The sequence below is a fragment of the Pezoporus flaviventris genome, unplaced genomic scaffold (assembly GCF_033815535.1).
Source record: "Pezoporus flaviventris isolate CSIRO_AGI_PZ_B2104156 unplaced genomic scaffold, CSIRO_AGI_Pfla_v1 ptg000002l, whole genome shotgun sequence".
NCBI lineage: Eukaryota > Metazoa > Chordata > Aves > Psittaciformes > Psittacidae > Pezoporus > Pezoporus flaviventris.
In genome coordinates, this window is record NW_026892550.1 from 90317121 (window position 1) to 90339164 (window position 22044).

Here is a 22044-nt window from a genome sequence, read left to right on the forward strand (position 1 = left end):
TATAAATGGGCATCATTTGCTGTGTAAAACTGCTCATCTGTCTAGGCTCTGAAAAAAGATATTGTTGAGACAGGGATAAACTGCAATAACTTTTCTGAAACAGTCACTTTGTTCTATAGGGAAACTGGTCTCTGAAGAGATTCAAAATGGACCGCCAAGGCGTGACGCAAGTATTGTCTCGCTTATCTTATATATCTGCCCTGGGAATGATGACTAGAATCTCTTCTCAGTTTGAAAAGACAAGAAAAGTGAGTGGTCCTCGGTCACTACAACCATCTCAGTGGGGGATGCTCTGCCCATCCGACACTCCTGAAGGAGAGGTGAGGAAATTCTATTTTGCTTTCAGTATTACTTGTCTTGAGGAATGGAGACACTGTTTATTTTGAAACAGGTGAGCCTCTATCAGAGGAAGAATTCTGATGAGGAGGTGTCTGGAGAAATAATTATCCTTAGCTTGATAACTTCTGTGTCTTCTCACATCCCATCTATTTATGTCCTGGTCCTCCTTACTGTATTGCCTTTTTAATCCTACCTGAGAGGACTGTCTGGAAACTGTTCAGAAATCATTCAGCTGCATGGGAATGACATGCAGCCTTCCAGTTTTGCTCTTTTGATCAGAGCAGAGAGGAGTCCTAAACTCTTACCCTTTTGTTCCGTAATAAACGTTCTACTCTGAAATTGCACTGTCAACCTGCAATTTTTCTAGAAACATTTATTATTACAGAAACAGCTTTACCCTACAGTTTGAGGGAGAACACTGTCATATGTTTTACTTTAAAGACATCATCCAGCTCTTTCAACCAAATGTTTGATAGTGGCAGTCTTCTTTTTTTCCCCTGGGTAGAAAGTACTGGGGGAAATTTGAACTTTCTGGCATAAATATGTAGTTAATATGAGCTAGTCTCATTAAGCAGCTGAAGTAAAATTGGACTGTGTAAGATATTTGGATATTTTTCATTTTAAAATGTTGAAATTTTTTTAGAACACACTGGATGTTTGGCAAATTGATAAGTAGCCTGATTTTGTATTTCCATTATGCTTTTAAGTAGCTGTTGCTTTAAAGGGAAAAATAAAGGGTTATACATGGTTGGATAACTTAAGAGCTACAACTCCATCACCTGTATTTTTTATTAGTTTGTAAATGCTAAAACATTACATTTCAGTGTAATAGAGAAAAACCTTCCTTTCTTCCCTTCTAATTTTCAGTTTAGTTAATTTGGTTTATTTCTTTCACTTTATGCTTAGACTTTTTTTCATAAGTACAGTTAATATTAGTAATACTGTTACCACTATTAGTAGTAATACTTTGGATTAAAATGGATAAAAAATGGTTTTTGGTTTTGGGTTGTTTTGTTTTTTTTTTCATTTTAGGCTTGTGGTTTGGTTAAAAACCTTGCCCTCATGACTCATATTACTACAGATATGGAAGATGGCCCGATTATTAAATTAGCTAGTAATCTTGGAGTTGAAGATGTCAACTTGCTCTGTGGTGAAGAACTTTCATATCCAAATGTGTTCCTTGTTTTCCTTAATGGTATGTAACTTTTCAGCAGTCTTGACTGATCTGTGGCTGATGGAGAGTTGGGTTTACAAGTTCAGAGCTTTATTCACAGCAAGTATTTAATTTTGCTGTAATCTTTATGTATTTTTATACTTATTCATACAAGTGCCTTTAAAAACAGAAAGGAAACACCAGTTGTTTGCAAAGTTTAGCAATGCAACTCTCTTTAAAACTACCTTTTAAAGGGCAACTTGCTTTGTGAATGGTTAGAAAAAAATTAGACCTTGGAAAATAGGCCTTTTTGTTAAAGGGGTGATTTGACATACGTGCTTTTCATCTGCACGCTTATGTTCCTTCTATGGCTTTCTATATCTACAGGTACCATGATATCATATTTCAAAATACTGACAGGTTAAAAATCACAACTGTGATTTTTACAGTAACCCTTTGTCAACAGCATCTACTTTCAGGGACCAGTATTTAATGTCTGTCACCATGAATAAGTTCTCCATTTACCTTTGAATTAAACAGCAGTTGTTCTTCAGTCCTGCCTTTTCCCAGTAACATAAAATCAACACTTGACCAAACTGCATTGCTTTGCTCTGCTTTTCTGCAGCAGTATGTTAAAGATAAGGTTCAGTGAAACCACATGCACTCTTTTCTGTTATATTTTCCAAAGGGGAGTGCAGAGCAGAATTAGACTCTTCCTTCACAAGCTTAATCTGTTGTATGGAACAAGGTAGTTATATTCCTACATGTAGGTGTTCAAGTAGTAAGTGAGGCAAAACAATTTACTATTCAGTCTATTAGTTTGTAGGTTTAATCCATAAAAAGTTTCAGGCTTGTGAATGACTGACTTGATTCTGATTTAAAACTGTAACCCAAGAGGGAAGAAAGTCTTTTAAGTACAAATCATTTAAGCTATAAAGATCTTTTTGTTGTCTTACAGACTCCTTACACTCTTATGCTTTGTCTCCTCCCCTAAAGTTTTTGGTTAAAATGACACCACAGTTATTTTACATACTAAGATTACTTTGGTCAGGTGACTCTAAATGAATTTTACTCTCTTGTTCATTAAGAAAGTAAAATACTCATCATCAAGAGAGTAAGATGCTCATCTTGTTCATCATACTTAAGTACATCAGAGTACTTAATTATGCACTAAAGTGCCCTACTTAAGTAGCAGTAACTTGTTGAGCTAAGTTCCTGAAGGAGGAATTATGATCCTGTTGTGAGTGATCACATATATCAAAAATACCAGGTCTTTCTAAAATTTCTAACAAGGCAGCAGTACAGTTCCTTGGTCTGTTCTTGGAAACCTTGGATTCATTTCAACACAGGTGAAATTACAGACTTCAGAAGTGTTGTTTGCTTGTACACCAGTTGCTGAATGGGCACCTGAGCAGAAACATATATGAAGAAAGATGGTTTCTGAAGCTATTTGGAGGCAAATAGATAGATGACCTGTGAAATTCTGATACTTAGGGGTTTTATGTTTCCTGAGAGAAAAAGAGCCAATTCTTAATTCATGTCAGAAAAGGGAAGTTTTGTGACAGCTCCTGTTATTTGCAGGAGGTCGGAAGTACTTCTATGCACGCTAGATGTGATGAGAATTTCTAAGTAGAGTTTTGGATATGCAAAGAATGCAGAATGAATTTGTTCTCTTTCTGAACAGGTAACATCCTTGGTGTCATACGTGATCATCAGAAATTAGTCAACACGTTTCGGATAATGCGTCGGGCAGGTTATATCAATGAATTTGTGTCCATCTCTACAAATCTTTGTGACAGATGTGTCTATATTTCCTCTGATGGAGGGAGATTGTGCAGGTAAACGTCTTGTCAGAATTCTCTCACTAGTGAACTTACTATAAACATAATTTTATCCATGGGTACTCTTACATAAGCAAATTCAGTAGGACTTGACCATCTTTTTTTCTGCATAAATAGCCCTCGTTCAAAACAGGTCTGAAAAACATCCTATATAGTCAAGCAACCTAAAAAAAAAGAACAAAAGCCCAGAGAAATATGGTTTATCTGTAAACAAAATTCAAAAAAAAATCTTTCTTTTATCTTCTTAAAAAGGGTGAGAAGGGATTAAAATCAACCTGATTGGCAACTCTAGTAATATCCAATGTCCTTGGAGGGTTTTCTTGCTTCCTGTTAAGTGAGAAACAAGCAGCCATTAGTCTGGTATCCCATGGGTGTGGTATCATGTTTTAGAATGAGAAACTACTCATTGTCTTTACTCCTGGTTCAAAACTTCCTCAGGTGTGTATACCTGTTTGTTATAATACCAAGAAGTATACTTTGGTTTTTTTCACTGCTTACCCTTATGTAGGTAGGAAATTCAGTAAACCAATAAGGAAGGTCTCTGCCTTGAGATGCATTTGCTCTTTATTAGACATAGGAAAGCAGAAAGGAATTGGGTGTCTAAAATGACAAAGAATGGAACATAACAACATTTTGAGATAGAAAATCATGTTCATTTATAGCACGGGATAGAAACTCCGGTCACATCATGGTAACAGTGTGCAACTAGTTCAAAAAGGGGGTAGCCCACTAGCATTGACTACTTGTGTGCATATTTTGTGTGTACTTTAAAGAAGCAACAGTCACAACTACAGTTGGCATTCCACCTTATTATTAATTGAATTTCAGAATATGTTGAAAGTTGGAGGTACACTAGAGGCTCCAAAATAGTGCATGTACAAACTGTCAGTTAATCATGCCTCAAGAGATACAGAGTAGGGGCATATTCAGTGACAGAGAAAACACTTCTCCAGTCAGGGCTAATATCGGCCATTCTGCAGGTTTGGAGATGCAGACAAGTGATATCATGTAGATTTCCAGGAGTTTACCAAGTTTGCTTTGTGACAGCACCACCCTGCAATTGTTCAGCTACCCCCATTAACCATTTGACAGTAGTCTTCAAACTGTTATTTAGACTTCAGAGTGGACTCCACAAGTATCTTGTAGCTATTTGCTGCTCTTTATAAGAGCAACTTGTCCAAATAGCAACAGCCCTTGACATTTCGTTCTTGCATGCCATCCTTTGTGTCAGTGTTTTTGTGTGGTAAGGAAGCCTTCAGAGATCCATGTGTTGTTGAAATTTATGGATTTATCTGAGGTCACCCATAGTAAATGCCTGTAATTTACATTATGTAAGTAACAGCAAAATGCATTCTTGCATGTGGACGCTTAAGCGCAAACTGTTCACCCAGTGTTGTATGAAGTAGAGTGTCCGTAGAACTTAAGTGCTGTTCTTATATTTGTAGATTGGGAAATGAAATCTTTTAAAACCAACCACAAGACGTGAAGGTAAAACTTATAAAACGTTAGTTTAAAGATTTGGAGGGGGGAAAGAGGCTTTCTACTCAAAATAGAAATCTTAACTTTTCTGGTATACTTTTTGGATACTTCATAGACAATATGTCAGTTCAGGATATCTGTGTATCAAACCAAAGTTTGAATAATTACTGTATTTATGTGTTACCTGCCTAAATATTTGTTATGATAATGGTTTTTATTTTAATTGTAGACCCTACATAATTGTCAAGAAGCAAAAACCTGCAGTTACAAACAAGCACATGGAAGAGCTGGCTCAGGGATACAGGTACACAATTCAAGCAGACCATATTCGTGTTTACTAAGTAAATACTGTGTGGAAATACTTCAGTCAGTCAGTTTTTCAGTATTTTGGGGTTAGCTATGTAGAGAAATTTACTCTCTTAGATATATTAATAATTGGTGTATTGGAGATTTAAAGTCTTAATTAAGTCTGGTGGTCTTTTTACTGCTAAGAAATTGGCAATTATGCAGAATAAATACATCTCACAGGCTCATCTTTTTGCAAGTGGAAGGCCTGAGGCAGTATCGTCCTTCTCCTCATTGAAAAAATCAAACATTTTGAAGGAATATCAACTTGATTGCCCTAAACTAGGCAGATTCAGAATTAGTTTTGAAACTCCTTGCACATTCTTAGTTTGGTTGCTTAAAGTAGCACACTTACACAAAAGTGTTTAAATTTAGCTCTAACTAAATTTTGCAAACCATCACAAAAACTTGCTAGATTACCCTGAAATTTGCTCACATTTATTCAGTCATAGTGCCAATGAGTACATGCAGGAAGATTTTATTTAGTTGTTCAGATAAATGATATTGGTCAGCCAGACTGTGTGAAACAGTAAATGGGCAAGGGGCTTAATTTTAAAAAATACATTTTCTTTAAATATGCCAAATGCACAGAACTTTTGATGTAGAAGTATTTTTCTAGTGTAACTTCTACACATCACATTCCTCCAATATACGTCTTATGTATGTGTGCAGAAATACAAGCAAAGACAGTACTCGTAGTGTAATTTTTTAATTTAACTGTAGGAATTTTGAAGACTTCTTGCACGAAGGCCTTGTGGAATATTTGGATGTGAATGAAGAAAATGACTGTAACATTGCACTATATGAACATACAGTTAATAAGTAAGTATGCATTCAGATGAAACACTGGTACAGGAAAAGTTTTCATAGGGTGACTCTCTGAAATGCAGCCATATTAATAATGTTACTGTTTTCACACACACTGCTCCATTGCAGTACAGTTTCCGTGGTTGAAATGACTCAAGATGAAAGCTAAAGAAAGAAATCTGTTTACACACATCCTAAATTTTATCCAGGAGGTGGTTACAAAAAGGGGTTTAGGTTTTGGGGATCTGAACTACAAAATACTTAAAGATATATCCTGTTTCTTCTGTTCTAATCATTGGGCTGCTCATTATAAGTAATTTTATACAATAGGAATCCACAAGGAAAATGATTCCATGTGTTAAATCATGATCCTAGCATGTCATGACTGTTATTTGGGAAAATCTGTATGGCTGTAGAGGGTCCCTAAGCAACCAATTTACACTTTGACTTTTAGATGCATAATAGACCCTGATAAAAACATCTGTATCGTACTGTGTATTCTTTATCCTAGAAGTTAAACCCATTCCTGGTATGTGATTTTCTTTTAGAAAGGTTTCTAGATTTGTTGTGGTTTCCATGTATCTGAAGGACCTGATGCTTTGTTTTTTTCCCTGTGTCATGTGACTGTGATAAAGAGCCCACATTAAAGGAAGGATTCTTTTAAATTGTTAAGTCCTCCTATCTTTTTTCCTTTTTTTTTTTTTTAATGCTTTTCTGACAATATCCTGTCAAATGAATATAAGATGTTAGAAGATGTTAGAAGTTATCTCCATGAAATGGTTGATCAGTAGATTTATGCAGAAAATGCATTTTCTAAATGTTTTGTCCTGGTCAAGCACTCATGGAAGCCAGCAGAAAGACATCATTGATTTCAATGGATCTGGATGAGACTTTCAGTTATCTTTAACCTTTGCCAGATGAAATACATTAAATCTGCTAATTATATTGTATTGCGCCTGTCCAGGCTTTTGAAGACTTTATCCCTTTAAGAAATTACTCTTGCATGCTCTTGGCTGGCTTTGGTATACATGAGCAGAGAAGAGCACACACAATTGCTGTCATTTGTGCCAAAATTAAATAACTTCCACAGAGCACCAGAGCTGAAAAGTTTAAGTTACAGGACACCTGGCACAGCTAGGAATATTAATGGGAGCATATCACATGAAATCACTGTTTAATCAAAAATAGGAGACAGTGAACTTCCAGTAGCCCAGTGTGAGGAAATGATTCCACAATAACTGCCAAAAACTTTGGGATATTCTTGCATTATCCATCAATTTCGTTTAAGTTTAGCTTCAGTGCTTGTAGCTAATAGTGCCGTAAGTATTTGAGCTTACACTGGATGAGCATGTTACTCCTTGTGTTTAGTAGTGATGTTCCCTACATCCTGAGTAGTTGATTTGTGTACCCCCTTCCCCCAGCTGATCATCTTGCATTTTAAATGGTGCAACCATGTTGGTACAGCTTGTTCTGGTAATACAACTGATGCAATCCACTATTGTGAAGTATCCCATTAACATTCCTGCTTTTGTAATGTAGGGTTCTTTTAGCTACAGTATCCTCTCTTTACCTTCCCAATCCAATTAGGGGGTTTTTCTTTGGAGGATTTGACTCTATTTAATGTGTTCAAATTCTTCCTCACACATTTGTAACTCTGATTTTCGAACTCATGAGATTATCTCCCTTTTTTGGGCTCATTTCTGGCAGTGACATTTTGACTTACAGAAATTAAACTGCTCTGTAAAGTTTGAAGATCTCTTATTAGAATTCTGGAATACTTCATAAGATACTAGGATCTGCATATGTTGTATCTTCTTTGGTTGAAATAGGAGAAATGGAAAAATGCTTGTATTGAATCCCCTATCTGAAAATGTATATGTAGTTCCATGCCCTAGTATTTTCTGAACAAATTCTCTGACTTCACTGTCAGTAAGTCTTAAGCCTTTTGTTTTATTGTTTGAGAAGTGTCAGCAGTTCTGTGAAGTTCTGCAGAATGGGGATCAGTCTGGGCTTTAAGTTTGCTACTTGCTCCTGAGACCATTTTGCAATTACTTGACTGCAGTTAGGATTCTGCCGTTCATTAATTGAAGCCAGACTTCAATTAACATAGCTGCTTTTTATCAAGTGAATAATAGTGGCTATCCTCTGACCAGCAGGTGATTTTTAGGTTGCTTAAGCATACTTGTGATTTATAAAGATTTCTGGGTATGACAAATCATTTCACTAGGTTTGCTCCTCAGGGTTTCCAGATTTTTCAGTTTTCAGCCTTCATTTTTTCCCGTAGTACATACATTGTTTATGTAAGTTCCTGCTGGTCCTTGTCATCAGTCTTGTGGGTAATTCCTCAGCCTTTTTGAACTTGTGATGCTTTGCTGGCTTATAAGTGTTGTAAAGATGTTGCCAGTCATTTCCTTTTACAGGTCTTAGAGTTTTGTAATCAAATTACTGTGATTAACTAATTTTAAAAAGTCTTCCAAAAGACTTCTAAGAGAAGTCAAGCATTAAATATGGGATTTTCCTAATGCAGTGGGTTAGGCATGTGGGAGAAGCAGTGTGCATGCCTAAACCCAAGGTCTGTGTGATAACTCCAAAACATTGTGAAAGATATTCTTTGGATAGGTTAATAGTATCTTTAATTCAAATTTCCCTATTTCCTAGTTACTTATCTTGATTTAAATTCAGATCTGCTCCAGCCGAGCTTTATTGTACACTCCATCCTTAGTCTTCAGTCTCTCCACTTGCATCCTAATGCATGTTAAGGTTTAATTGTCTTTATTGAGCATGGACTTTCTCCTCTGAAGCTCATGCCAAGTGGAACAAATTTTGATACTTCTCAGTCTTTACTCCTCATCCCTGTGTTTTTACATACTGCCTTTTAACAATGTAATTGCTTCCAAAATATGTGCAGAGCTTTTCCAATGGTTTTTATTATACCTTATCATCTGTGGCACTGGATCTGTTTTGGACATAGATGTTTTCCCTCTAACTGACTACGTAACAGACCTTGGAAAACTAAAACTACACTTCTTTTTTTCCAGTACCTGAATCTGTCTTGCCCTTCCTTCCTCCACCTCCCCAGTGGATTCCTAAGATCTCTGAGATTTGTAATTTCATGTGGAGGACTCTCATTACGTGAGAAGACATTCCTTAAGGCATTTTAGGTCTTACTGCATACAGTGATGATTTATTGCCTTACTGAGCTCCCTCAGGTTGTCGTTACCTGGAGGCTTTTTGTCCACAGTGGAAATTCTTAAACCCTCATTTATTTCTCCTTTATTTCTTCTCATGTGGAAACACTTAAAGCAAAAATAAAGCTTTTTGTAAAAAATAAAAAATAAAAAAATCCCATAGTGAATCCATATTTTGAGGTCCTGCTGTCTTACGTTTTCCTAAACAGAATTAACTGAAATATTAGGAGATACTGCTAAATTAAACAAATTCTAGTGAAGATGTTTGTTCACAAGACTGCTATAATTGGTATTCTTTCCTTTAAGAGATACAACACATTTGGAGATTGAGCCTTTCACACTTCTTGGTGTCTGTGCTGGACTGATTCCATATCCTCACCACAACCAGTCCCCAAGAAACACCTACCAGTGTGCCATGGGGAAACAAGCAATGGGTAAGACTTTTTTTTTATTCCTTTTTTGAGTGTTACGTAGTTTTTGAAGCTACATAGCAAAAGAAACCAGAAAGTCTTTCTTTCTAGTTCATGTGAAAGCTTTGCTGGGAAGAGGAAATCGGCACTTCTTTTTAGCTTTGAGGAAGAAGGAATTTACTTGTGAAAGCTGGAAAAATTAAAAGCAAAAATACCATTCAGTTTTGCTCAATGAAGAGCAATCATATCTGCAGGTCTTAATGCTTTAAACAAAAAAAAAGGAGAAACTGGGACACTATTGCTTTTTTTGTTGCTTTTTTTTAATAATCGTCGTGGCTTTGACATCTTCAGCATAGCTGCAAGATTGACAGAGTGGTTTTTTTTTTCCTCTTTATGCTCTAATATGCTGTGGGTTTCCAGACAAAAAGTGTTTAAATGGGTTCTCACAAAGAGAGACAGAGCATGGAAAGAGGAGAATTTCCCTGAATAGTTGAGTAGGTGTCCTAAAAATGAATAAATAAATAATTACATTGACATTAGAGAAGAGTAATCAAAAATATGAAAGAAAATGTTTAGTTACTTGAACACTTCCTGGAGCTGTAGTTTCGATTTTGGGCTTTTTCTGGTTTGGATGAAGAGGGCAAGTAACAGCTCTCAGTAAAATGACTGAAAATTGCATCACTTAATAATTGTTTCTACAAGTGTGATAGTTGTTCATTAAAACCCAATGGTTTTACATTTTTTTTATCATGGGTGATTGACACGAGGTAAGTTCTGATCCTTCCTTTAATACACAGCTAAACTAAATTAAAGCATCCAAGTCATATGGCCCGTGATCAAGCCAGAGTGAGTCCCAGGAAGAACCTGACCAGTAGTACATCAGTTCAGACAGCTGTATTCAGACTGGTCCTGTACATGCCAGTTTTATATGTTACATTGATGACTTGCTCGCAAGTTGAGACCTACAACAGAACAACTCTGTGTCATGGAAAAACTACCACTTCTATTAGGTTTACTAAACCTTTTGTTGGATGCTGTGTGTTCAAAACTCTAACACTGCACCTTTTGTGAGACTTCTTCAGCAGAATTAATAGCAAAGCAACTGCCTTGTGCTGAACTGTTATGTTTGGTGCACCAAAATAGCAGAAAGTAGCAACAGATGTGTGTCCTCCCTTTACATTTAAAAATAAAGAGGAGCGATGCAATCTTTTTCCTTACAGTTCTCCCCCATCCCATTATCTTTCCCCCACCCCCGAGTCTCTATTTTATGACTATTAGTCTCAGAAGGTTTGGTTAGTTACCACACACAGTTAAGCAGGATCAGTGTGTACAGAAAGCCAATTCAGTATCTGTGGAGTTCTTTTGTAGTTTTCTGTGTGAAGGTTTTTTTCCCGTTTTGTTTTGAGTGTCATTTGCAATTCATTGTCTGTGTTTTCTGAGGTTGGTGTATTCAGCTGCTTTGACCCTAGGTCTTGCACATTTAGCTCCTTGGATACAATCCTCTGACGTTCCTGCTGACGCTAGGAACACAAAAGCCATTGAATATCTTGAGCAATAAAAAAAGCCTTTGTTTCGGTTTGTTATGACAAAACACCTGACTCAAAGAATAAGCAGCTAGATAAAAGTGCATTTGAAAAGTTGGCACATGACCTGAGCTGTATTTTCCTCTGTCTGAAGTATCTGCAAACACCTGAAGATTTTTATAATAACTGTTAAAAAAAAAAAAAAAGCCACCATAACTGACAGTAGATAGAGGCAGAAAAGACTTTTCTCTACATTTATTGATCAATTGACAGAGGATATTCCTGAAACTTTTCACGTGGAGGGGGAGTTCTGTTTATATTTAGGAGAAGATGTGATGTAGTGCTTCAAACCCCCACCTTTCAGTAACTATCTTATTTTCTTTCTCCATACTGAAATTGCAGAGCAGCTCCTGGTCCAACATTGCCATTTAGAGAGTCTCATGTCCAAGTCCACTGTGCCACTCTCTTGGCTGTCAAAACCTGGGGGCATGGAGGGAGCCCCTGGGGCTCAGACTTGGGAAAGAGAGCCCTGTGCTGCTCAACACTGACCCCCTCTGACCATGTCACAGAGCTGTGCCAGCAGCTTTGGACACTCAGCTCTTTTTTTAAGCAACATCAAGCCAGGGAAGGGTGTGAAAGCGCAAGTAAATGGAGAGTGGTCATCAGAGTTTGCAGTGGGGTCCGTAATACAGTATCTCTGACAAGCATTAGGTGGTAAAATATTGATGTTTCTGCAGGATAACATTAAATGTCCTGAAAAATGTCCCTTTCATGGGCAGAATGAGTCATCTTGAAGGAATAGGGCTGAGCAAACTGGGTTTCAGTGAAATGAAGTTGAAAGAAATCCCTCTGTTTTGGCATAGATAATTTACCATATGTTGCAGGTCAAACTGGGGAAGTTATGATTATGTGGCAAATAAAACAGCAGCTGCAAAGACCTCAGTTCAGTGTTGACGTTTCAGTGCAAAGTTAACAGTTGTAGCTTAAATCTGAGAAGTATTTAAGACTAAAATACAAGAGTCTGTGCTGTTTGTATTCCATGTGTTGCTAAAATAATGTGTAAGAGGATCAAAGGCTTCTACAATTAGTAAAATCATTTTAAATGGAGCTTCTCAAGTCCATTAAGACATAGTTTGACACACTGTACCTCTGTGACTGTGAAGTGTTGTGTAAAAGCATGATGTCAGAAATTAAAACATACACATTTTCCTGCCAGTAATCCACCATATTGCACATGCACATCTGTGAGAGCATCAGTGTGGGTACACAAAGCAAGCTGCACACTCTCACAGCACAACTGTGCGCTGCATTTTCAATGCATATGTCATTACGTGAGTTTTGAGTAAGGAAAGGAGGGTTTGAATGCTAAAGATTACTTCAGTCTGTGAAAGAGTAGAAGTGTTTTAGGGGAGGGTGGTAGGCGAACAAGCTTTGTTGCAGAGGTTTATGTTAAAGCAACTTTGATATTACAAAAGCCCCCTCTTACTGTATCGTGTATGTGCTACTTTGCTTATGTGACGTAGCAAAGCCCTTTATATACTGCCTTACCTTGTACTGTAACCAGCTGAATATGTTAAAATTGAGTTGAGAAGACAAATGTACTTCAAGGAACTGAGTGCTGGGGGTTGTTGGGTTTTGGCAGTTATGAAAGGCTTGTTAGTAGGATGAGAGCTAACAGAACTGAAACAAACTTTGAAGCAAAACCAGCTGTTGCTGGTCATCACAGCTGGACCTGGGTATTTTGTGGTCAGGTCTCAGTTTTGCCACTGTTCTTTGAGGAGCAGCATTTGTGCTCTGTGACACGGTCTCTTTTTGCCAGCTCTTCTCTCCCTGGTAGCAGGCACAGAAGTGCTGGAACAGAAATGAGCCAGACTACTAAGCCCAGTTTACCCATAATCTTTTTAACTGACTTCTTAATCTTTCTACAGTGAAAAGAGTATTTCAAATGCTGAATGTCCAGATCACCTAATATGTGTACTGTGAAAATCTCTCTGAGATGAGTGGGAGTCCCCTCTACAAGGCTTAGTGCAGCATTTAAAAATTCCTTTCTCTGTTGATTTGTGGTCATATGTAAGAACAGAATAGTAGAAAATCCATGGTGAAATCTGGAGAAATACAGTAGTACAGCAGTTCTTTTCTTGGCATGTGCCGTAATAGCCCTTTTGGCTCATATCTTAAGTAGATTATTTTCTGTATCCTTATTTTGATTGTACTATGTAAAGTTGCTCTAAGTAATACACCAGAGAATTGAATAAATGTTTTTTTTAGCTAGCTGTTTGTTCTGGTGAGTTCTCAAAACTCTGCATCAGAATAAAAATACCCTACTTATGCTAAATATCAATAGATAGCATTTTTATAGTGATTACTTCACACTGAAGAATGATCAAACGGTACTTAAAAATAAAAAGTCAGGAAATGGGGAAGAAAAGGAAGAATGCACACATGCATTCACAATACAGCAAGCAAAAAAAGAAAAGAGAGAAAAGCAAGAAAATGATCTTTGTTGTATCCAGCTCAACCTTGTGTGTTTTGCTTTAAACAGGGCTAATTACCAATGAGAAAAAAAATTGCTTCTTGCTGTTGGGATCATTATAAACGTGGGTCATTGTGAGCAGGGTTTGTTATGGTGAACTTTAATTATACTTTACTTTCACTTGGCTGTTTGGCTGAAGCAAACAAGAGCTCTGTTCTTTCAGAGAGAAAACAGAAATAAAGCTAGTGACTTCCCCCATTTCAACACCCACAGCGAGGTCTTGTCCCAATGCACCAGTCCTCAGAAGACAAGAGCTGCTTCTTAATTTTAAATAAGCAGATTGTGGTTTAAAATTGGTTGTTAAACCAGTCTAGAGAAGGCATTATTTGTATAACCATTAAATCATAGCAATTAGGACAAATATTGTTGGCATACAGCATGCTTTTTGCCTAATTTATTTCACTTGTACGCTTGAATCATTCTCTAACTGGCTTCTTTCCTGCTAGGGTATCCATCACTTGTATGTATGTATATGTTTTCCATTTGATATGATACAGCATTCAACTCCTGAAGACTTGACCAAATACAATTTATTATTGAGGCTCAAAATCTCAGTGATGTCGGTTCCTCATGGCTCCTCGTCTGATACAAACAGTAATAGTTCTGTTAGACTCATCTGAACCTCTGATTACAAAACACCAACTTTGAAACACATGGAGCTCTGAGAGAGAAATAATTTGCATTGCCTGAAATATGTAAAAGCATCAGCTGTAATCATTGATACATAGGGGATTTCCACAGATTTTTACTGGGGCATAAGACAAGTTTAGCTATGATCAGGTGCTGTGGACATTGTTGCATCTTAACATCCCTAACCAGTGAACCATAGCAGGTAACAGCATATAAGCATCTCAGAGAAGAAAAACATTTGCAAGCATTTAAAAAGTGAAAGTTGACATGGCTTTCTTGGGAGAAGATTTCTCTCAACAACAGGAAAATGTACCTGTCCATGAAACTTTGAAGACGAGCTTTACGCAGAAAATCTATCCTGAAAGCACTCAGTTTATTCATCTTAGGTGCAGAGGGAAAAATGGTCTAAACCTTTAGGTTTTCATTTGGAATTTTCCTACCTGTGTAGTAGGAAAACCAAGGGTTTTTTGTTGTTTTTGTTTTTTTTTTTAAATCAAAGTGGAATGAAAACTGTGTGTAATACTTGGGCTAAGAGAATATCAGAAGTAATAGGGCTCTCAGACGGTGGACCTTGAGAGTAGTGACTGGGAAGCTTTTCAGTGTTGATGAATCCAGGCCCTATGAGCTTGTTTCTCATGGGACACAGAAAATACTGCTCAGAGATGATGAATTCAATTCTAAAAAAAAAAAAAAAAGACAGAAAGGCAGCTACTCAAAGTGAGAGACAAGTGAAGCCCATCAGCTGTACCAAATCTTCCTTGCCATTTGAAAATGCTGTGCCTGTGGCTTCAAATCCATTTTCTAGAACCAAGACAAGTACAAGTGTACAAGAGTCAATTATAACAATTTATTTTCAGACAGTATCTGTTGAGCTATCTCCTCATTATTGTCCTTTGAAATCATCACAGAATCATAGAATGGTTTGGGTTGCCTTAAAGCTCATCCAGTTTCATCCGCCTGCCACAGTCAGGGAATACCTTCCACTAGACCAGGTTACTTCAAGCCCCATCCAGCCTGGCCTTGAACACTGCCAGGGATAGGGCAGCCACAGCTTCTCTGGGCAACCTGTTCCAGCACCTCAGCACCCTCATAGTGAAGAACTTCTTCCTAATGTCTAATCTAAACCTGCCCTCAGACCTGGGGTGGCTTAGGAAAGAGAGCTTAGTGCCAAGGACAGGATAGGTCTTTGGAATACTCATGATGCTGCCTGGTTTTAGAAATGTTTTTCTAGACATTTTACTTAAATGCAGGAAATCGGAAATTGCAAGTGTATGCATCTAAAACATGAAGCTGCCCTCCCCTAAGCAGGTTTGTGTTCACTTGTACTATATTCTGGCTATGTGAAGTCTTCATTATACACTGGCTGTTTTCACTTTTCCTTGAAAGCAGCCAGCCTCTGAAATTGCAGGAGAAAATGAAAAAGTTTTGAAAGACTTGCCTCCTAAGCACAGGCACTGCAGAATATTTAGCACTTAAAGCTCTAAAACTTTAACTTTTCAGGCTATAATTTCTTAATTACTTAGAGACATAGCATAGTCCTGGTACAGCAAACTCTAATAACATACGATTGCCTTAACTTTTGTTCTGCTACACAACGGTTTATGTTTCCCTGCTGGGTGTTAATTATTTTTTCCTCAGATTTCAGAAGACACTTTGGCAGTTTGATGGGACAGGGCCAAAAATTTCAGTCTCAAGCTGGGAGGTCTATACAAAGGATTGAGTTCTGAACCATAAATTTAAAATTAATTTCATGTAAAAAGACAAATATATTGTGAGTGAACTTCTACTGTAGTCTTTCTCGCAATGTCGTCTCTAATTTCAGAAAGTAAATCAGTCTTGGCTGCTGTTAACTGTATGCTTTGTTCGTGCTTTGTGACATTCTAACACAGGCTGCTGTTGAACTAATTATTGCCCAGAAAAGGAAGGAAATATGATGTGGAAGACACAGAGCTTGATCCACAGTTCCTCTTGAGCTCGATGGGAGTCTTTCTATTGATTCTTATGAAAGTTTGGATCAGGTCTATGGAATCAAGTTCAGCTCTACAGAGAAAACCCTATGGCTATTAGAACAATATGAATAAAACTTCATGCTTGCAGTTTTAGTCAGTGTCATGATTTTTAAAAAGTTCTTATTTGCATTCAGTTGTAGAGGACCTGGCTTTGATTTCTTTTGTTGTTGCTCTTTTTGTCTTGATGCTTAGGTTTTCTGTATTTAAGAAAAAATAAGTAATTCTTCCTGGAAGCGTAAATGAAGAAGCCACTTACATCTTTATTTAAGTATAGTAATATAAAGTAGTTCTAGTTCTTTCACAGTTTTCTACCTTTTTTTCCTTAAGAATTTCTATTATTAGATTGAATTCCTCAGTTTGTGGGTCTAGTTAATTTATATCTTAGTAATTTTTTAAGCCAAAACATTTCTAGGTAACTCAGTTTGTTCACACAGTTTTGTTTTTCATTTACATACAGGTACAATTGGATACAATCAAAGAAACAGGATAGATACTCTCATGTACCTTCTAGCCTATCCTCAAAGGCCAATGGTAAAAACAAAAACAATAGAACTGATAGATTTTGAGAAACTGCCTGCTGGACAGAATGCCACAGTTGCTGTGATGAGCTACAGTGGTTATGATATTGAAGATGCTCTTGTCTTAAACAAGGCCTCTTTGGACAGAGGTAAGAACTGTCAGTTCTGTCCCACTTCTCTAGCGTGTGTTTTAGTACATATTTTCATAAACTTGTTGTCTCCTGGTGTTATCCTAGAATAACTCTTATTGCAGTTAAGAGTAGTACATCTCCAATTAAGAAATCAAATTCCAAAACTGCTTTGTATGCTTTTGTTTGTTTTCTGCATGAATAGTGATTGTAATTCAACACTTGCAATAGTGTGGTGAAGTTGCCAGCATGGGAATATATTTCTGACTATGGATATTATAAGAAAAAATGGCTAACTTTCAACCTCAAATAAGAAACCGTAAATGGCCCTTTTTAAATAAGTATTTTGTTTACAAAAAATGGGAGTTATTATTTAATCTGTTATGTTGGGCTTGCTTTATAGATGGTTACCTGAACCGCTCATTACTTCTGCTCATTACTAACAGAGGAGGTGTCTCATTATTTTCACTAGTAGAAAAAGCAGTAGATGAAATTAGACTTCTGAAAGTATTTGGGAAAGGAATGGAACGTGTGGCAGTTTGTGTCATTGTCAGCTTATGCTCTGAGGGAAAAATAGGAGTATTGCCTGCTTTCTGAGAGAAAATAACAGTGTTTTCCTATAGTGAAATAATTTAGTATTTATTGAGAGATAAACCAGTGACCTGCCTCTTTAAAATAATCTCTGCAGTGCTGTGTAGCTTAAGTAAAAGTATGTAAGCACCAAATATAAGGTAACTAAGTGAAACCAATGCTTGTGCCTGTCTCGCTCTCTCCACAGTTCTTCAGTGCTTTGTATTAATGCTGCTGAGGGTTGGAGGCAAGTTGGTGTAAAACTTTGTCTCTCTCTCTTTTCTAAATGAATTCCCTTGAGAGAAGACATAGTACAGTGTGATCAAATTGGTTTTAGTTTCGGGTGGCCAATATCAGATTCTTCCATCACTTCATTCCCCCTACACTCCTTTCCTCCTCGTTGCTAGGCAGCAATAATAGTATTCCTAGACATGTATCTTTGGCATTAATGTCTGCCGCATTTAATTTATGCCTCCTTTTCTAAAACAACAGCAGGCATGATTTAAAACGGAATGTTTTCTTTTCTGGTAGACTGGTAACATTTACAGGGAGAGCTGTGGTGCTTGTCAGGAGTTACTTGACATAATCTAAAGATGTAGATGTACTGTATGTGGCTGCAATGATATTCCAAATGAACTAAAATAATGTAGGATGATTAGAAAGCCTTTCTTTTGGCTGCTGTAATTCTAAATGTGATGAAAGTGTTTAGTGTTGTGGGTAGTTGCTGTACTTGGAGAGAAATTCCAGAGGCACTACTTTTCTCATCTAAAACCCAAAACAAACCTATTTTATAACAATATATATAACTCAGAATTCTTTCGGATGGGAAAAAAAGTGAGCAACAGGGTGATTATATATGAAACAATCAATACTTCCCTGGTAGGCTAGCTTGTGTGAGCCATAAACATGAGTAAAAGTTCAGGTTTCTTAGAACTTCTGAGAGGAAGAGGTGCTGTTCTCATCCTGTCACAGTCTTCTCTCCTATGTTATGTCTCTCTGTGAAACCACCAAAGGTAAGAGAAATGATGTGTGTGTTTGTGTGTGCGTGCAGAGGTATAGAAGTGGATTAGCACAACTTCAAAATTGGACTGTAGTCCAATGTCTAAAAAAAGTAGCATGCATGATCCGATTTTTAAATTGTGAGCTACTGAGTGTCCATGTACAATGTTATACATATCCAAGACAATGAATAATTTGATTAATAAAATTATTTATGTTCTGTCACTCAGCAGGTAGATCAGCATTCTTGGTTTATTCTAATAATGTGTTAATAAAGAATCTTTGAACTCCTAAGCAGATGAGTTCGTGTTGCATTTTAGGTTTTGGAAGGTGTCTTGTATATAAGAATGCCAAGTGTACACTGAAGCGCTATACAAACCAGACATTTGATAAAGTCATGGGTCCGATGCTGGATGCAGCTACCCGTAAACCAATCTGGCGCCATGAAATTTTAGATGCTGATGGTATCTGCTCCCCAGGTATGTCAGACTACATGTTCGATCATAGCATGTTCATAATCTGAGGTAGAAGGTAATGTTCTCTTCATAATTCTTGTGCACCTTGTTTTATACTTGGTGTAATAAGTTTGTTATTTTTTTCTTGAAGGTGATGGTAATGTAATGGAAAATTAAAAAATGTTAGTTTCTGAAAGCAGCAGGGTACCAGTCACTGGGGGATTTTGTGCTTTATATTTAGGAAACTTTAAGTAGAAGAGTGAGTCTTAAACAGTGTGAATCTATTGAAGCGTTAGAACTTTTATTCCTCTTCTGTTCCTGAACTGGCAAACTTTTGATACTGTAGTTTTTTACTGTTGTCTTTCATATGTTCTGTTGTAGCTTTTTAAGGATAAATTCCTTATTACTTCAATTTTGCGTGTCAAAATCTCCTGCCTTGCTGTCAGTTAGTGCAGTTGTTTGAGGAAGTAAAACCTTGTGTTTTTAACACTTCAGCAATATGTTTGGAGAAAGAAAAGAAAATAAATACAAATACATTTAGTTATGAGGATAAGTATATGAGTTTCCAATGGAAATAAATTTGAGACAGAATCCTCTCATACTATCATCCTTCAATTAGGGAATGGCTTAACAGATCTGCCAAGATTTAGTAAGAAAGGTGCTGTAAAAAGCACTAAACTTAGTTCCATTATAGCAACACAACTGGGTCACTTTTGCTCTTTTACCCATCACCATGGAGCTTTCAGAGTTAGTTAAAGAAAAACAGGCAAGAATCTCCTGGAGTATTAGGACACTGTTCTCAGTGTGGAGTTAAAAAACCTCTGTGAAACAGTTCATGTGGACAGAAAAGAGACATAGGCTGAAGTTCAGTGTAATTTTGTGGAGGAGGTTGGAGGCAAGTATTTGATGTGCATTTGTATCACTGGGCATGCTACTGGTCTGGTTTTCTATGTGAAGGGCAGGATAAGGGAATAGAAAGGAAAACAGCTGATATATGAGACCCAGAAGCAATAGAAAAAAGTAAGTGCAAGGAGAGGCTGGAAGTAGTCTTACATAACTCATTGTGGAAATGATGTGATGTCCCGAATACAGGTGTGAATTTCTAAAATTTGCCAGTTGGTCTTGCTTGTTAATTTTCTTTGTAATTACAGCAAATGACTTCAGATGCTTTTGTGTATGCTTTAGACCCAGGGTATGTTGTATAGCTGTTCTCATAGGGCACCAGTATGTATCTATTCTGTTTTGGTTACAAAAAAAAAACAACCTGGTTTAATGATTCCCTTACCATATAATAGTCAATAAAATAACATGGCAAACTTCCTGGATATGTTCCTCTCAGTTAGTCCAGGTTACCTTTTTTATGAAGCTTAAAATGTATTTCCAACATAGGTAGCCAGATATGTTTTCATGGTGCTTTTTTCCTTTGTTCTTTATAGGTGAGAAAGTAGAAAATAAGCAAGTCCTTGTGAACAAATCTATGCCAACTGTGACCCAGACGCCCCTGGAAGGAAGTGGAGTGCCTCAGCAGCCACAATACAAAGATGTGCCAGTAACGTATGTTGCTTCATAACTTTGTACTTGGGGAAGGTACTTGGAGGAAAGGTATCTGAGAAAATATTAAATTCTAGAAAAGTCAAAGGAATATATTTTGCAATATACAGAAAAAAGCAAATACCAGAATAGTTTCCTTCCTGCTCTGTGATATCTGCCTCTTTTTCTTTTTTTTTTCCTCCCAAAAATCTCTGCATCTCAGACTCTAGGGTTCATCTCTGTTGGTTCCTCGTAATGTGTTCTACCCTTGGTTCATTTCCACACCTGTACCTGGTGCATAGTTTCAGTCGGGATATTATACCATAATTTTGTTCTTAAATACTGATGGTATTTTCCTTAAACTCCCTTGTCAACTGTAACTCTGTGTTTGGCTTTTGCTAGTTTAACTGGGGCGATATACTAGGAATATACATTTGCAATATACCAGGAAGCTTTTTTCCATAAAGAAGAGCCCACGTGACAAAAAAATATACTTTGTTCTTTACATGTTCAGCTTAATTCTCCCTTTCTGTTGTATCTCTTAAGCCTTTTACAGAAACATACTGTACTCTGGAACTTTATATAATCTTTGTTTCATTGGCTTCCCATATCTAAGTTCCATGAAGACTACAGTTTGGCCAGAAGCTTCCAAAACACAGATGCTTGATTGTAACTTGTGTTTGGTTCATAGATGTAAAACTTGTCTTTTTTCTTCTTGTACTAGCTACAAAGGTGCAACTGATTCTTATATTGAGAAAGTAATGATTTCATCAAATGCAGAGGACGCTTTCTTGATCAAAATGTTGTTGAGGCAAACTAGACGTCCAGAAATTGGAGATAAATTTAGCAGTCGTCATGGGCAGAAAGGTAAGCTATACATTTAATAAAAAAAATGCATGTTGGATATGCCTGCTATACATGCATAATACCAACATGCATGTTTCCATTGATCTGTTCAGATCTTTTATGAATGCAGTAGTAGACCATATCCCTTTTTTTGTTAAGTTCATCTAATTTAGCAGTGATGTTTCTGGAACCAAGGAGAGGAATTGGTTCACAACTCTCTGACTTACGAATCTGGAAAATACAGTAGTTGCCCATTTTAAGCAAAATCAGGGTTTTGAGGTTTGGTTGTTGGTTTTGTTGTCTTTTTTTTCCCCAAAGTGTGAATTTGGGTTTAGGTGATAGGTTTGTCAATGGGCTATCAAGAGAGATTGGAGGAAGGAGTGGAAGGGCTTATTTTCAATGGACAAAAAAGACCAGAGATAGAGTGGGATGTCTGCAAGTCATCTGCACAGACGTATTTCTTTAAAGATGAGACTGCAGATAGATGGCTCAGAGCTGTGGTGTAAGAGGGAAGCAAATCAGGAATCGATTATGAGTGCACCAGCAGAGACAGGAAAAAGGGGGAAATGCTTTTAAAAATACACCTGGGACATGATTTGTGGCACCTCTGGATCTTCAAAGTGAGAACTGAAAGTGGGTAACTACTAGGAAGGTGGCAGGTAGCCCTCTAGTGTTAATAGTAAGATGAAAATCGGGAACCTGTTTCTGTATCTGTTGAAAAAAGCAGTGGCTTCCCTTTGA

At 37.1% G+C, this 22044-nt stretch overlaps 1 protein-coding gene across 1 annotated transcript in view; it reads left to right on the top strand.

The window, feature by feature from the left end:
- Nucleotides 1-22044, top strand: part of POLR3B (RNA polymerase III subunit B) — a 74024-nt gene that overhangs the window by 28474 nt on the left and 23506 nt on the right. Inside the window, exons 14-23 of the mRNA XM_061445043.1 lie at nt 120-320; nt 1372-1534; nt 3177-3330; nt 5042-5116; nt 5881-5979; nt 9459-9586; nt 16715-16924; nt 18793-18951; nt 20364-20481; nt 21182-21324. Coding sequence (XP_061301027.1) covers nt 120-320; nt 1372-1534; nt 3177-3330; nt 5042-5116; nt 5881-5979; nt 9459-9586; nt 16715-16924; nt 18793-18951; nt 20364-20481; nt 21182-21324 — 1450 coding nt within the window. The remainder of the gene's footprint in view (nt 1-119; nt 321-1371; nt 1535-3176; nt 3331-5041; nt 5117-5880; nt 5980-9458; nt 9587-16714; nt 16925-18792; nt 18952-20363; nt 20482-21181; nt 21325-22044) is intronic.